Source organism: Falco rusticolus, chromosome Z, assembly GCF_015220075.1.
Source record: "Falco rusticolus isolate bFalRus1 chromosome Z, bFalRus1.pri, whole genome shotgun sequence".
NCBI lineage: Eukaryota > Metazoa > Chordata > Aves > Falconiformes > Falconidae > Falco > Falco rusticolus.
The window spans coordinates 83,215,657-83,230,810 of NC_051210.1; the positions used below are offsets into that span (position 1 = coordinate 83,215,657).

The 15,154-nt window shown below is 38.5% G+C and overlaps 1 protein-coding gene across 2 annotated transcripts; it reads left to right on the forward strand.

The window, feature by feature from the left end:
- The first annotated feature begins 1,257 nt into the window (after positions 1–1,257).
- Positions 1,258–14,457, forward strand: LOC119141574 (dynactin associated protein). 2 transcript variants are annotated; one of them, XM_037374028.1, is made up of 10 exons: positions 1,260–1,714; positions 5,241–5,327; positions 7,087–7,311; positions 8,560–8,766; positions 10,136–10,369; positions 11,150–11,303; positions 12,467–12,576; positions 12,721–12,834; positions 13,441–13,587; positions 14,225–14,457. In XM_037374028.1, the coding sequence occupies exons 2-10, from the start codon at positions 5,250–5,252 to the stop codon at positions 14,348–14,350; spliced, it is 1,395 nt and encodes a 464-aa protein (XP_037229925.1). In that variant the 5' UTR covers positions 1,260–1,714; positions 5,241–5,249; the 3' UTR covers positions 14,351–14,457. The 2 variants fall into 2 exon arrangements, with proteins under 2 accessions (XP_037229926.1, XP_037229925.1); XM_037374029.1 differs by lacking the exon at positions 12,721–12,834 and having other exon boundaries at positions 1,258–1,714.
- The last annotated feature ends 697 nt before the right edge of the window (positions 14,458–15,154 follow it).

Below are 15,154 nucleotides of genomic sequence, written 5' to 3' on the forward strand. Positions count from 1 at the left end.
AGTGATACATAATAGTGTTATTTCAGGCAGATGTTATTGGCCTTTCTTAAATGCTGCGTTAGATCAGAGTATAGAAATTAAAATCACTCCTAGAAAACTTCCTTGTAGAAACTTTTTATAACACATTTCATTGCTGAGACATGAATGTACAAATCCACTGATACTGTGGGTATAACTGTTGTCTGCATTAAGCCACTATCTGTTTGCCAAAGGTCATTTTATTAAAAGAATTCAGATGTGCAAAGAAAGATGAGGTGGTTTTCCTGATGTCATACATGTTTGTGTATGGATCATGAATTTACTCTACTTTTGCGCTACTCTGGATGCTATGTGTAGGTGCTTACACGTAGTATGTAAGCTGCATCATTTTGAGCATACCTCAAACGCTCAGCACAAGTAGTGTGACACTGCTTAAAGCCATCATAGCTCTCCTGTTCCTGAAGGCAGTTTGTGCCTTTATAGCTCACAGTAGAAAAGCAGATTTATGCATCTAGGTGTATAGGTACTCCTTGGGGCGCTGGGAGCGCAAGCGAGGTGGACTCAAAGCTAAGGCTTGGTGCCCTGTGAGAGTACTTAGAGGTTATACCACACTCCCTTTGTATCCTGCTTGCAAGGGTGCATAGGACAAATGTCAAGCACCCCCTTCTCCCTTAGAGCTTCTCTTGATGGTAGGGCAGGGTTTGTTTGCTATTTAGAAAGTCTTTTTTATTAGTTCTTGCTTGGAGAATCCTCATACCTATCCCTACTTGTGAGATTCCTCATTCTTTGGAGTTGTTGTTGTTATTAGCCTCCAGATATTTCTGCTTTATCAGTTTAATGCACTTTGGAGAATTTGGCACAGGATCAACTTTTTTTTTTTTTTTCATAGCACACAGACCTAGGTACAATGAAAAGTACTGTTGATATTAAATATTCCTATTTACTAACTTTTGTGGGCCAGGTATGAAGGGCTTTGATCATGAATAAGGTCCACTGTGTGAGGTGCTGTACTACACAAGATAAAAGTACCTTAAGTGTGTGAAACCATGCAAGTAAGTGGCACAATTTCTTACTGTAAACAACAGAAATCCCAGTAAGAATAGAATCAAATGATTAAAAAAAACCACCATTATTCAGTAAGGGAGACACCTGTTTTCACATAAAAATATTTTTTTTAATGAGATCAAGATTTTTATGGCCATTAAAGAGTATTTTAAAGAGGGATTTGATCCTTATCAATAGAAAAAAGTAACTTTTTTGTTGTCTACACTGATCAGTTCTTACAATTATAGCTGGAATTTAGTTTGCTTATAAGCTAGGATAAAGAAGTTGCCACTCAGGAAAAACAACAGAATATGGAAATCAAGTACTAAACAAAAGTAATTGCCATATTTAAGATGTCAGTGGTGTTCTTGCTCTTGAGACTAGGTCAGAGAAAAGGAATTTTATTGATCTAATCTTCTGTAGTGATAGTGGGAAAAACAAAAGGGCAGCCAGAGAGGCCAGGATTTAGAGGAAATAAATAAAGTAGCAAGACTATATAGGAAAGAGCTGTTTGCTAAGGATGTACACAAGTATTTGTGATCCTATGTATTTGCATATACAGGAAATTTTTATGAGGAGGGCACTTCCTGAATTACAGTGTATATATATCAGTAAAACGGAGCTGAGGGAAGTAAAGGCTTTGATGAAGACGAGTATTGTGCTCTTGAATCCTGTGAAGATCCTGTCCGGGGTAAGACTGTGACTTAGCATGGTGGGAGGAAATTAGATGGGATTTTTATCTTGGGAATTTTAGCCTTTTAAAGGCTTAATGACAGAGTCCCTTGTGTTACTGATCTTGAAATGTAATCACTATATGCTGCAGTTATCTTTTCCTTTGTAACATTTCTTTTGTATTAGGAAATCTCTCTGCATCACTGTATTCACACTGATACAAAAAAGTGCTGATGTAAGAAAACTTAATTTCATGCTCTGGATAGCATGAAGGCTAACAGCTCTGCCAACAGAGGGTTAATTTGGCTGGAGTTTATACCTGTTTTATTCTCAAAAGGAGGATCTGAAAACCTACAAACCCTGCAGTTGCTCATTGTCAACCAATCAATTCTTTTCCTATGTAACTCTGATGCTGCCAGAGCAGTTGTATTTGTTTTCCAAGAGCTGCTTATGGATTCTCACATATATATAAATATGTGGACTTGTTAAACCCTTGAAAATCATGATGTGTATTTTCTTTCTTGATCATGGATTCTGTGATCTACCATGGTTTTTAATTTTTATGTTGTTACTCAAAATATTTGCTCAACTTTATAGTTGATGGGTCTCTTAATGTGCAGAGACAATTGCTGCTGAAAGGGAAACAAGAAAAACTTTTCATTAATTTTAATTGACCTGATCCTGCTGTTGCCAATTTAAATGGCTGAGCTTTCACAGCTTTTCCAGAACAGAAAAGAAACGACTGCTGAGTAGAAATGGCTTTATCTCATAAGGAAAAATAAGTGCTGCTTTAAGTTTAGACTTGCTAACTTGGGAAGGAAGGCTTTAAACTAGAATTATGGGGACTGATGACAGAAGAGTGTAAGTGTTATCAGTGGAAGGATGACCAGAGGGATAGTAACCATGGGTGTAGACTTTTTATAAAAAGGATTGAAGCAATACGGAAAACAGGATAGTGAATGTCTGCTTAATTTTAAGATGTCTATATTAGTTCAGACTGTATGGAAACTAAATGGAGGAATGTACAAGGTTCTATATAAAGTTGTGATTTAGGCAATGTAAAAGTTTACATGGTGGAGTGTTTCATTTGTTAATGAATTAATACAGAAAAAAAGTGGAGGTGGCTTCTGAAGAAAAAGGGAAGGAAGACACGTTTCTCTATGAATAGTTACCTTTGTAGTGAAACTTAGAATCTAGAGGGACATAATCTGTTAGAAGTATCTTTTTGATAATAGAGGAGAAAAAAGCCAGGGTACTGTTATGTTGAGGACCTACCACCAAGATCACCAAACCAAGGAGGATAAAGATGGAAAGAACATTTTTGTAAACAAGTGACAGAATAATTTGCCTTGAGGGCATAGATATTAGTTAACCAAATATATATTGGGGAAAATCAACTGAATACACAGTATCCAGGGTATTTTTAGACTAGGGTGACGTCAGGTTTTGATACAGAAGGTGAAGATTAATACAAGAATTTTCTTAAAAGGTTTTCAAGATTTTTAGACAGAAAAGAGGAAGAACAGAAAAAAAGCAACTACAAGAAATTCAAAGATCTGTTTGCAAAATCCTATGAAAAAAGTCTAGGAAAAAGGTGCTCAGGAGTTTAGCAGTTCATAAAAATACATATATTGAAGACATAGTTGCAGGATATCCTAATATGGAACAGTGAAAATAAATGTAATAAGTCTTGCAGCCCTCGATGGTCTTCCAGGAAGCATAATGGAAATAGCTAGATTTGTCCCTGAAGATGAGTCATCTTGGGCTTTTGTGCTTTTTGGAAAGTCCAAAGCACAAAAATGAGAAATAAGGAGAAAGAGCTTTCAAAGACAGTAAAATAACCCTGAAGTTCCTTATTGTTTAATGCTAGTAAATGATAGGAACCTTATTGATATAAGGGAGGACCAAGGAAAATTTGGCCCATGACCTCCCTACAAGGTAATACATGATGTCAGGAAAGGTGTTTACTTAAAACACACATCAGCAGCAATGGGTGGTAGAGAAAGCTCAGATTATGGCAGGGAACATGTGACTGATAGGTCTTACACAAGCTACCCGCGTTCAGTGGACTACACCTACCATCATTAACACTAAACTCTTGGAGAAATGGCTGAAGCCATCTTCACATTTTCAGTAACGTTTAGAATTCAGTGCAGTCCTATAATGGTCTTACTTTTTAACGACAAGTCAGCCAAATGGTACCAAAGAATTATAGGGGAATCGGCTTCACCTCAGTTTCCTAGAAGTTCAGTAGCACATATCAAACATGAAATATATCAAGGAAATGGAGGGTGGGCGAAGCAGGAGAGAGAAAGGTCATTACATATGCTGTGTATTACACAAACCGAGTTTCTTTTTTACAACTGGGTAGCAACATTTAACACTTGTGTGCCTCAAAACGAGGAATAATAGTCTATATTAAATTATTTTTAGGGAATTGTAAAGATGGGTAGACATCAGTGCTTGGAGAGCTGTTAACAATGAAGTCTATTGCTGTTTATTTTCCTAAGGCTGTGGAGTTAGAGAACATTGAAACAGTTGTGGACATAGAAGAGCTGCCTAATAGGGATGGACTAAAAGGCCTTGGACCTTCAGCTTGGAGGGGGGAGCGTGTGTTTGATGTTGCTCAAATCCTACGGTATAGAAACATAGGGGGCCTTAAAGGAGCTAGCAGGAGATCTATTTAGGACTGAAAAGTTCTCTTTGGTTTGACCTGCAAGCAGTAAACTTAGGAGGTCAGGGAGTATCAGCAGGTTCAGAAAAGACAAAATCATGGAATTTTCCATAAAATGAAATCTAAAGGGAAGGAGCTGTTCCCTCTAGCAGCTCTCATCCAACAGTTATGTGGATGTGTGAGGTATGAAAGGTGTAACCTGGACATAGTGGCCAGGCTATGCTCTCCCTTGTCATTTTCTAAAGTCCTGCCAGACAGAAAATACCAGCCTGGATGTACTATCGGTCTCACTTAGTGGGACATTTTCTGTGTAGTTTAGTTCCGTTGTGGGTGGGTAAAGTCTTAACAGTTCTGTTGCAGCAGGAGTGATTTAGGCTTAGGAAGACCTTTTTAAAAATAATAATATGTAAGCAGGGAAATGGGTTGCCAAAGAAGTTCTGGAACCTCAACCGTTTTTGTGGTTGTAAAAGTAGATTACACAACCAGGCAAAACTGTAATGTAAATGTATTAGGTCCTTAGCATAGGTAAAGGAAGTAGATGAGCCTCACTTTTTTTTTAATTCCCCTCCAAATATTTGATGATTCAGACTGTCTCATTGTCATGTCGTGTCTTAGGGTTCATGTGATACATGAATAACGTTAAATCTGAATGTGGAACTTGTCTGACCTTTCTGTTTTAGTTTAGTGAAGAAGAGTTATTTGTATTGCACCATATTTCTGCACAATGAACTGAACTAAATGCCATTCATGTTACTATGCAGAAGAAGATGAGTCACTTCCCTGGACTCTGTAACATAACTGAGCACATATCGGAATTAACATCCTTTTGTTTTAATGTTCTTCTTGTCTTCTGTGGACCGATCTATTTCAGTTTTACTAAATGGATAACCAGGCATTTGAAATGCATGGAGAGAACATACAAAGTTCTTCAAAAGGAAAAGAGTGGCCAAACAAAGAGGTACCAGTAGTTTTCTTTTACAGTGCTATCAAAACATTGTTAATGCAGTCAGTCTGAAGATTAAACACTTATTTTGTAATACGACCTAATCCTATACTATTCAGAAGGTCCTGAAGAAAGTAACAGCTGTAAAGGGCTTCAGTTTCAGAGGTCCTGAAGTGCACAGCTCCATGTGCACTAGCTAGGATCTGAACTGTGAGACATAATTCCCTGGCCCCACTTAAGTTAATAGCTAAATTCTTTATCCTCTAACTACTGGGCAAAGTAATTATCTTTGGAGAATTCCCCATTGATTTTAACAGAAAGACCTACTTAAAAGCTCATCTTGTGGTAATGTTTAATATCTCTACTGAGTTACACATTAGAGTACTGTTTCATATTTTCTTTTTTTTTTTTTGCCCTTGAGAAAAGTAATTCTCTGTAATTTTCCCATTAAAGTTTTGCTTCTTGGGATTTGAATTAACTTCATGCAATAAGGGCTGGAATATTGCTCATAAGCTGTTACATTTGTTTGCAGTCAACACAGTGCCGCTTCTTGGCTGGAAATAATCCAAGGCTTGTGATTTTCTTACAACATAACTCACTCCCCACAGTTGTGCTGAGGTTGAGTGTTCTATGTGAGTTATTATTATGTAATATGTACAGCATTCTTTTGACTTTAAAAATAATTATTCAATTGGTGCCACTACTGTGAAAATGCTATAAATTAAAGGTCCTTCACATCTGGAAAATGGGGATTTTAAATGCATTTAACTATAAAGCCTTGAGCTCTGATGAGACTGTGGTCTGAGTGCTGCTGTTGTGATATTTGATTGAACACAAGCTTTAAAAAGGGAGTCATTTAAACAGAAGAAAAGATTATTACCAAATAGTATAGGGTGATATTTTGAGCATTTCTCTGCTGGCAAGTGAAATGTATTTGTAAAGAGCTTTTGCCAAATAGATTTATGAAAAAGGTAATTTTGTTAAAATTAGCAAGTAATCTATTTTTTTTTCATTTCTGATTGTCTAGCTTAAGAAATCAACGTTCATAGCTCATTTTCAAGCACTCAGTGTCTGAAAAATCAGGCCTTTAAAGGTGGATCAAGCTGTGTATGCAGAATCAGTAGAGTTTTGGGGCAGATAATGCAGTCTTTATTCATCTGAAGCTGCAACTCCAGCAGCAAAAAAGGTTAAGGGATAGGAAACACTGAAAATCCTCATCAAAGTGATGGTTCATGGTGCCAGAAGTGCCTTGGCCTTCTATAAAGAGCTTGTGTGCTTCTGCATGCCCAGCTGCTTCTCCTTCACCCTCCTCCAGAAGTCTGAATGTCCACAAAGGAAATTTTCGGTGAAGAAATGATGCCCCGAGCATCTTCTCCACTGTCATGGAGCTGGGGCCATGTGAGATGTGCCATAAAGCAGTGGCAGAATTTCTGCCCCAGACATGAAAGTTTGCCGTGAGTTGACACTGCAGGTCTTCAGTGTTTTGTGATATAAATTAGAAACAGCAACAGAAAAAAAATGTTTAAGAGTTTGTAAGACCCCAGGATGATGAAGATGTGCTTTTACTTGATGAAATAACAAAAGGACAGCAACAATCTGATAGCATACGCTGTAAGTTTTCCCTGTGCTGGGCTTAGTACTTTGGTTGTACCTGTGTTTCTGAAGTTTTGATTACAAAAGAACTATCACAAAATTTCTCCTGTGTGTTAAATCCATTAAAGCTTTCTTTTTGGGGGGGGCATTGGGTTTGGGTTTTTTTTTTTATTAATTTCAGGAAAGAAAGGGCAGGTGGTCCCTGATGAAAACCTTTCTAGTTTGTCTATTGGCCTGTGTTATCACCACTGCAATAGGAGTGCTGGTCCTGTCCTTAGTCTATGTAAACAACCCGGTCTTTATGAAAGAGACAGATGTTAAAGATGATGGTGCATCTTCCCCCAAACCAGATGAAAAAAATGTGGATATCAGTTTCCAGTTCATGAATCACCTGGGGAAATCAAAGGTAAATTGTTCATCTTGTGCAATAATATTCTAGCATTGTATATAGAAGTTTAGTGAATTCATTTCACCTAACTATTTTTTAAGATTGGGTGATCACTCTAAATCTGTTGTTCAGGCTTCTTTTATAATCCATGGAGAGAGACACAAACTTCCTGACAGCATTTCACTCCAGTTCATAGCAGATGTTGGAAGTGCTATAGATCTCTGGAGCACCTCTTGGAGAGCTAAATAATTGCTCCAACAAATTAGGCAGGCAAGAGAAGGCAACCATTTTATGTGTGATTCTGAAATTACAGAGTATGAAATTCTGAGAAACAAACCCAGAAAGATCAAATTTTAATGTAAGCTGAGTAGCACACTAACCTTTTCATTCTTAGGACTGAATTTAAACAAATTGTGATGTTGCAAGAAAAAAATTAATTGCATGATCTTGTTTCAGTGAGCTAAATTGAATTAATTGGCAATGTAATGAAGCCCTAGGAACTATGTAGTTTTTGTTTAGGTGTATTGATAGTCACAGAAACTTATCCTTTGAGCAAACTCTGAAGACATACTCCATCTTCTAAATCTGTCTTTATATATGTAAAAAAAATCCTGATTAATTTCTGCTTTTCAGCAAAAGAGGGAATAGGATCGATTAGGTAGTAGGGCAGTTTAAACTGACAACAGCCATTTTGGCATGTTTTCATGTTCAATCAAACTATGTCATTAATTTTCAAACAGAAAATGTTTTTAAGTATGGAAACAAAAGTGTTTAAGAGGAGAGCAACCCTTTTAATATGACCTTCCTCAGTGATTCTTTCAAGTACAAAACATGTTCTGGAGGCGGTAGAAATACTGGGAAAGGAATAGTTTCAGGTGCAAATAGTTTGCAACCATGGAAATTCAGGAAAATGCCTTACTTGGGAAGTGTTCTAAACTATTTTAATCTAAAAGTTTAAGCATATATGCCACTGATTTCCCAAATCAATGTCCAGAATCATGTAAAAAGAGGAGGAGCAGATAATATTGTTCTTGACGTCACTCTTTAGCTCTCGCTTGTAGAAACAATACTATTACATCATGACATGAGAAAGTATATAAATGATTGTGAAAAGTGACTAAAGAACATACAGAGAGAATCTTCACTGAGGAAAGGAATAGGTACTTTCAGTATTGCGCGGACCAATAATTTTCTGAAATATTTTTGGATTGTTTGGTCACCACTGTCCACAATTAACCCAATTCTCTACTCTCACTGACTTTACAGGTACATGTGTACCCAGGTGGCGAAATTCAGTGGGCGAGATTCAGGAAGGATGCAAATGAATATCAAAGTGATGAAGAAATGGAATTTGGAAAAAGTATCAATAACCATCGCTCCAAAATGACTTTTGGAACCTTACGGATCAAAAGCAAAGGGCTTCGGGCTCCCCACTGGCACTTTAATGCCAATGAACACGGCTACCTGCTACAGGTATTATCTGATTATTTGAGCTTTCCCAATTGGTTTTGCAGTTTAAAGCATCATGTACATATAGAAGATGCACATATGTAAAAAATAATTACATATACATTATAAACAAATGTTAACAGGTAATAAAAGCAAAATTACCATTGATTGATGCATGACATCAGTTTTCTTGCTTGAAATAACATTTTCAAATGAAGATGCTTGAAATAGGCTGTTTAATGTTGTTGCCTGAGTAGCAAACACCTGTAGCTTTCAAAGAAATATGAAAACTGAAGTCAGAGGAGACTTTAGACACCTGAAAGTTACATAATTTTCTTTACTTATCCGAGTGCTTACAAAGATTAAAGTAATTAATTTAGAGAACCATTGCAGAATCAGAGAGATGAAGGACTGTTAAGGTTCTTAAGAAAGCCTCTGACTCCACCCCCTGTACTGATCCATGTTAAGAACACCTAAAGCATATCTCACAGTTTTCTTCAGTTTTTAAAAATTTTCAACAAAGGAACAAAAGGATTACAAAATCAAAAAGTAGCTGTCTCCCATGTTTTGTCACACAAACCATTAGAACGTTCTGGTACACAAAACATTAGAATGTTCTGGTACACAAACCATGGGGGTTTTAATTGAAAAAAAACATATCCTAATTTCTCCCTTTGTATTGGCTTTGGAGAGCTTCAGATCATCTTTCTTTCTCGCAACTTCTTCTGTGTGGAAGACTCTTATTCCCATACAGTCTTCTCTTTCCTGAACGAAATACCTCTCCCCTTTCCCCTCCAAATAAGTCTCTTTGAAAGGTTTGCTCTGTCTCACCTGAGTGTCAGATTTCCAATCTGTAAAAATAAAGAAAACAAAACCAATAAATAGAATTTATTTATTTATTTATTATATACCATGAGGAATTCAAGATAGCATATTAATTTGAAAACAAAATTATGTTTCTTTGGAAGCATAGGTACTTAGATCTCAATTTTTAATTTCTATCTAAGAACAATTATTCATATTTTGACCAGCATCAGAACTGAATAGCTCCAGCTGGATGGAGAATCCTCCTTGGATTAGGGCATTCCACAAACACCTGGGCCTCTGTCCAGCAGTTTTAGGTAGAAGATGACTCCTTTATAGGTGTTCAACCTCTTTAATAAGAAATGGTTTAAGTATGTGTAATGTGTATTGGTCATGTATTCCTTAAACCTTCTAAAATTTTGTCACTTAAAATTCTATTCTGGATTTAAGTTCACAAAGGCTTGTTAGAGGGTGCATCAGGATCTCTTTTTTCCTAACAGCCTTCCGGTTATTTGAATTACTGATTTGCTGCATATGGATTAAATGAGGAAACTTTCATTACGGTTCTTAAACTGTGATTATGTGACAGGGTACTGCCTGGATTGGAGTAATTGGTGCAGATGACAGCGTGGTTACCACATACAGTGTCACGGCTGGTCAAGTGGTCTTCTTCCCTAGAAACACTGTGCATTGGGTAAAGAATGTAGGATCAGAAGACTGTGTGTTCTTGCTGTTTTTTACAACACATGAAGAGCTTCAGACCCTGGATGTAGATGATGCCTTTTTCTCTACCCCAGAGGATATAGCAGCTAGAGCATTAAAGGTCTGTATGATAGAACAGCCAGCCTTTATCTAGTCTTCTATACATTAACATGGCAGTCCAGGTTCTCTGTTTCTTAGAGAGGATCCTCCCTACCTCAGCTGCTGTCTTTAGTCCCAGCAGTGTGGAAGGATGTACACGTGTCCTTTGTGTAGCACTGTGCCATGTGCTGTGTGTTCCTTTATGTGCAAGGAGAAAGAAATGATGATGCTCTCTCCAAGAAACCTTTTCTCCTCCACTCTTCATATTTATTTCTGGTTCATGGAGGATCCTCCATATTTCCAAGGTTGGAAAAGGAAATTAAATAGTGAAGCCCAAAGCTAATTTCCCAATAGCCCCATGATGAATTCTGTGGCATAAGAAGATTGCATAGGAAACTATAGATAAGTCCATCTCCTTGCTAAAAGGGATCTTATTTGAACTGGCTAGTTGGCAGTGTCCTACGAGCAAGAATGTGGCCACAGTTTCTGTGGAGTCTGAGGAATCTGCGTGTTCAAATAGCAGAATTGTGATAGGCCCCTTCCCACCCTGAACCAGTTTGATGGGAGACAGATTGAGTTTCCCTTCTGCTCCAAATCTCTGTAGTAACTGAGGAGGAAGGGCAGAGCAAAGGAGCAAAACAGAGTATTGACAGGGCAAGGCAATTAAAGAGATGAGGCATGTCCACAAGGCAGAGTTTATCTACCACCAGGTACTAAGGTGGAATCTTCAACAAAGCAAAATTTTTATTCTGCAGTTTGCTGTGTGTATCTGTCAATTTAACATGCGCCGTGTGTCCCACAGCCACAAGGTGGTGTTAACTTCATCAGAACTTTCAAGAAACAGAAAGAAGATCAAGCAATTAACCTCCCATCAAACTTAGATCAGCTTGTGCAAAATGCCAGCTATGTGCAGTCTCCGGACAACCTGGTATGGCAGTACTTCTACAATCTCAAAGGTACACAGCTGAGAATCCTGTGTGTAAGAGCTCTCTGTGTCTCTAGAGGGGAAGAGGAGGGGATCTGTAAGCGATTCACTGAAACAGGAGTTAAAAAGTATACAGAGAAATGATAAGAAATTAAGGAGATGAAAAATATATTGATAATACATCTAATTAACTGCACTTTGAAGACTGATTCTCACCTCAGAGTAGTTTACCCTTTTGGTTTTAGTGTTTCTATCTGCAACAGTGGGTATGAGAGCAGAATGCCAGGTAAGTAGCAGGGCATGAGCTAACTACTGCCCAGCTCAAGATTCTTTGCTGATGTATGTAACCAGGACTGGTCTGTTCCCTGCTACACTTAAGCAATAACCTAAACCTAAAGTTTTCATTCAGAAATTAAAATCTAATAGGCCAGGAAGTCCTGCAGCAGATTAGCTGGAGAGTGACTGCTACTGAGCTGCTTAGAATATCTTGCATTTGCACGTGAAATGTCAGGGAATAAATACCTTACCATATACCTAATCATGTCCTCCCTTTTCTTTTACGAATACAACTTCATAACCAGTATTGAACCATATTCACCGGTTTATCAGCAATTGTATTAAACCCTCTGTACAGCCTGGATCTATCAATCATCAGTGAGCACCTAATAAAGATAGATTATAAAACTTAATTCCAAGTAGTATAGTCTATTTGAGAAGCTATAAAAAGCAAATACAGGTCCAGAGCTCCACATGCAGCTGAGGGAGGTCCTGAGAAATAGATGTGTGTGTGTGACAAAAAGCTTTGTGCTTGGAGCAAAATGTCCTTCTGCATTGGCAGTACTTTACAAAATATTGTGACACATGGTCAATGCCATAAAGGTTAAAGGCTAATTTATATACTGGCAGTTCGCATGTTCTTTTAAGCCTGTTGGCTTAAGCAATACAGGATGGAAAAATCTAGTTGGAGTTTTTCATTGTGGTTATCTGGCTACAGACAAATACAGTCAAGGAGACTGCAGTGTCTAGTGCCTGAAGGATAGATCAGCAAAATGGACTTTCTTTTCGGTGCCAGAGGCTCATAAGGTTCGAGGCCTCAAGTTTAGTACATAGCAATGACTTGAACTTGGCCAATACACTAACAAGCAATGTTAAACAAACCTTGCTGGAAATGCTTAATAGCTGTCTTTGTTTTAGGGTCAGCAGAATATCCTTTTCCAGGAGGAATCTTCCAGTGGGCTCGCTACCGCATAAACAACACCGGACTAAATGAAACAGAAAAAATTTTTAGTGAGTCGCTGAACAAGGTATGTGCTTTTAATTGGATACTGTAGCTATTTAAACATAAGGCGTAGTGTGCAGTTTCTGTGGGTTCATCGCTGCTTTGTCATGTATAACAGGGATATAAGAAACTTGGATGGTTTTCTGAGCATTTTTGTTCTGCTTTTCAGCATGAAAATACCCTTACCTTGGCAACTCTCCGGATATTCAGCAATGGACTGGGGCAGCCTCATTTCCACTTCAATGCTAATGAGATGGGTTATGTCATTAGTGGCTGTGGACAGGTAATTTGTTACAGCAGTGAGGGGCAAGTCAGTGGAGTTTTGGCTGTAAAACAATTACAGACCTAATAACTGGTTCCCAGCCCTGATTAATGATTCTACAATTAGTAGTATTATAAAACTTTCAAGGCCCGTATTTTCCTTCTCCACACAAAATTTTGATCTCAGTTACATTTGTGGAAGCTTGTCCAGTCAAAGTAGCGTTGTACAAAGAGCAGAATTTGTCCACCTTGTTAGGTGGTTCAGCAAAATGCTTATTACAGGAATCGCCACTCCCCTGATTTCTGGGAGTACAAAATAAAAAAGCAATACTTTGGATTTAGCTCCATGAGGGACAGATAAATAGATAAAATTTAGCGAGGATTAAGATTTAGGGATTTTATTATACGTGGTTCCCTCAGTGCAAATGTGAAGTGCAAAGATAATTGAGATGGCACGAAGGTTCTTGCTCAGGGTGTTGCCTAGGACCTTCTCACTAGGGTCTCAGTGAAAGCACTGATGCTACGTGAGGTGATTTTATTGCCATGCTGGGACCGTCACTGTGTATTTATCCCCTAACAATACACTGAAAATTGTTGTTGCTGAATATTACTGCTTTACTTGCACCAGGCTGGAGTTATTCTCTCTGGAGTCACCACCAACTTCAACATTGGCATTGGAGATGTCATATTTTTCCCTGTTGGAACGCAACATTATATCAAGAGCTTATGTGATGAGGATTTGTTTTTGATTCTAGCCTACAGTACAGGAAACCAGGTGAGAATTCATACGGGCAAGGGAAGCAAAAAAATGTTCAGCTGTACATAACCTTACGCCTTTCTCATGCATGTAAGCTTAGTCCTTTGGCACACACACCTTTCAAAACAAATTCTAAGAGTGTGTCAAGCACACTGGCAGTGCAGATTTCCTTCTGGTGTGAACGGCTGGCATGCAACACCTATCAAAACTCTGTACGTGGAAACAGGAGTTAGGGAAGGCAAAGAAAAGGTCTGTGGTAGGGTGTGACATGCTGGTGCATATGCGTGCGTAAGAGAGATGGAATTCGGATCGTGTTTGTGTGTGAGGCACTGCTGGTGTTTAAGGAAGGGAGTGTGCCCTTGGGCAGACTGGGCAGGCTGAGGGTCTTTACAAGCTGAGCACCCCTGAAAGGGAGAGGTCTTCAGAGGCCTTGAACAAATCTATACCCTGGGAGCCAGAGCAAGGGTGTCTTTAAGATTACGCATCTCCAGTGATCTTGATAGCCCCATGTAACCTGTCATTATTTATATACTTTTATATTTGTTCATTTTCACCTGGGACTTAAGGTGCACTTTCATATTGCATAGTATCAATATTGTGAAATAGATCAGGTAGCTATAACTATTCTTTTTTAATATTGTCTTTTTCTTCACAGCTGGAAACTCTCCGTATGAATGACTACTTCCATGCAACAGCAGATCATATCCTTGCTCAGCTTTTTTTCAAGGAACAGGCTGAATTTAAGAAGTTCCCAAAGGCTGCCAAAAAACCAGGCAAATAAACTCTCTTAGCAGTTAATGGCATCAAGAATTTTTTCACCATCACCACGTTTCTGTCAATACTTTTTGGTACCGTTCTTGTTTATATTTATCCAGAGGAGATGTTCAGAAAAAAAAAAAAGAAGAAGAATAATTTGGGATTATTAATTATAAAAACTTATTTTCTTTTTATATTTTTTCAGGTTTTATTTATAGCACAATGTAACTTGATAGATCGTGTATTAAAGTCATTTTTACCATGACCATTGCCTTTTGCTCTACTTAACACCCATTATCCCACCATATCTCTTACCCCACACTGCTGAAGGTTACGTTGATTCTCTGTGGCGTGGGCAGTGCTCTGAGCTGGCGGTGTCCCTGCGCAGACAGCGGGTTCACACTGCTCGCTCTGTCCCCAAACCAGGTGGGGTGTTACATCCCTGCGTCTAACAGCGATGGCAGGAATGAGCTGGTCAGACATTCAGCTCATAATGGCTCTCCCTCCCCTAACAGCACTCCTCTCGGTACGGCCGGGAATTGAAGACAATTAACTCCTTTTCCTGACTTTGCCAACAAACTGCTATCTGATTTTGAAAGAAATCATAGGCTAGATTCTCAGCAGGATGTCGACTCAGTAGCAGATGAGCTCTGTGTAGGCACCATTCTTCGCATGTGAAAAGCGGGGAGAGATAAGCTCCAAAAAGGGGCCAAAGAGAAGCAGAGATGATTTCCTGGACTGGCACCTATGCCACATTTTCAACCCTCAGGTTCCCATTCCTTCTTGTGTAAATATTTAATCACAGCCAACAGGATGGCTGCAACGGGGA

Excerpts from the sequence above, each read along its gene's own strand:
- LOC119141574 (XM_037374028.1), top strand. The coding sequence starts at position 5,250 with ATGGATAACCAGGCATTTGAAATGCATGGAGAGAACATACAAAGTTCT. Across the intron at positions 10,370-11,149 it reads TAGCAGCTAGAGCATTAAAG|CCACAAGGTGGTGTTAACTT; the intron begins GTCTGTATGATA and ends TGTGTCCCACAG. Across the intron at positions 13,588-14,224 it reads CCTACAGTACAGGAAACCAG|CTGGAAACTCTCCGTATGAA; the intron begins GTGAGAATTCAT and ends TTTTCTTCACAG.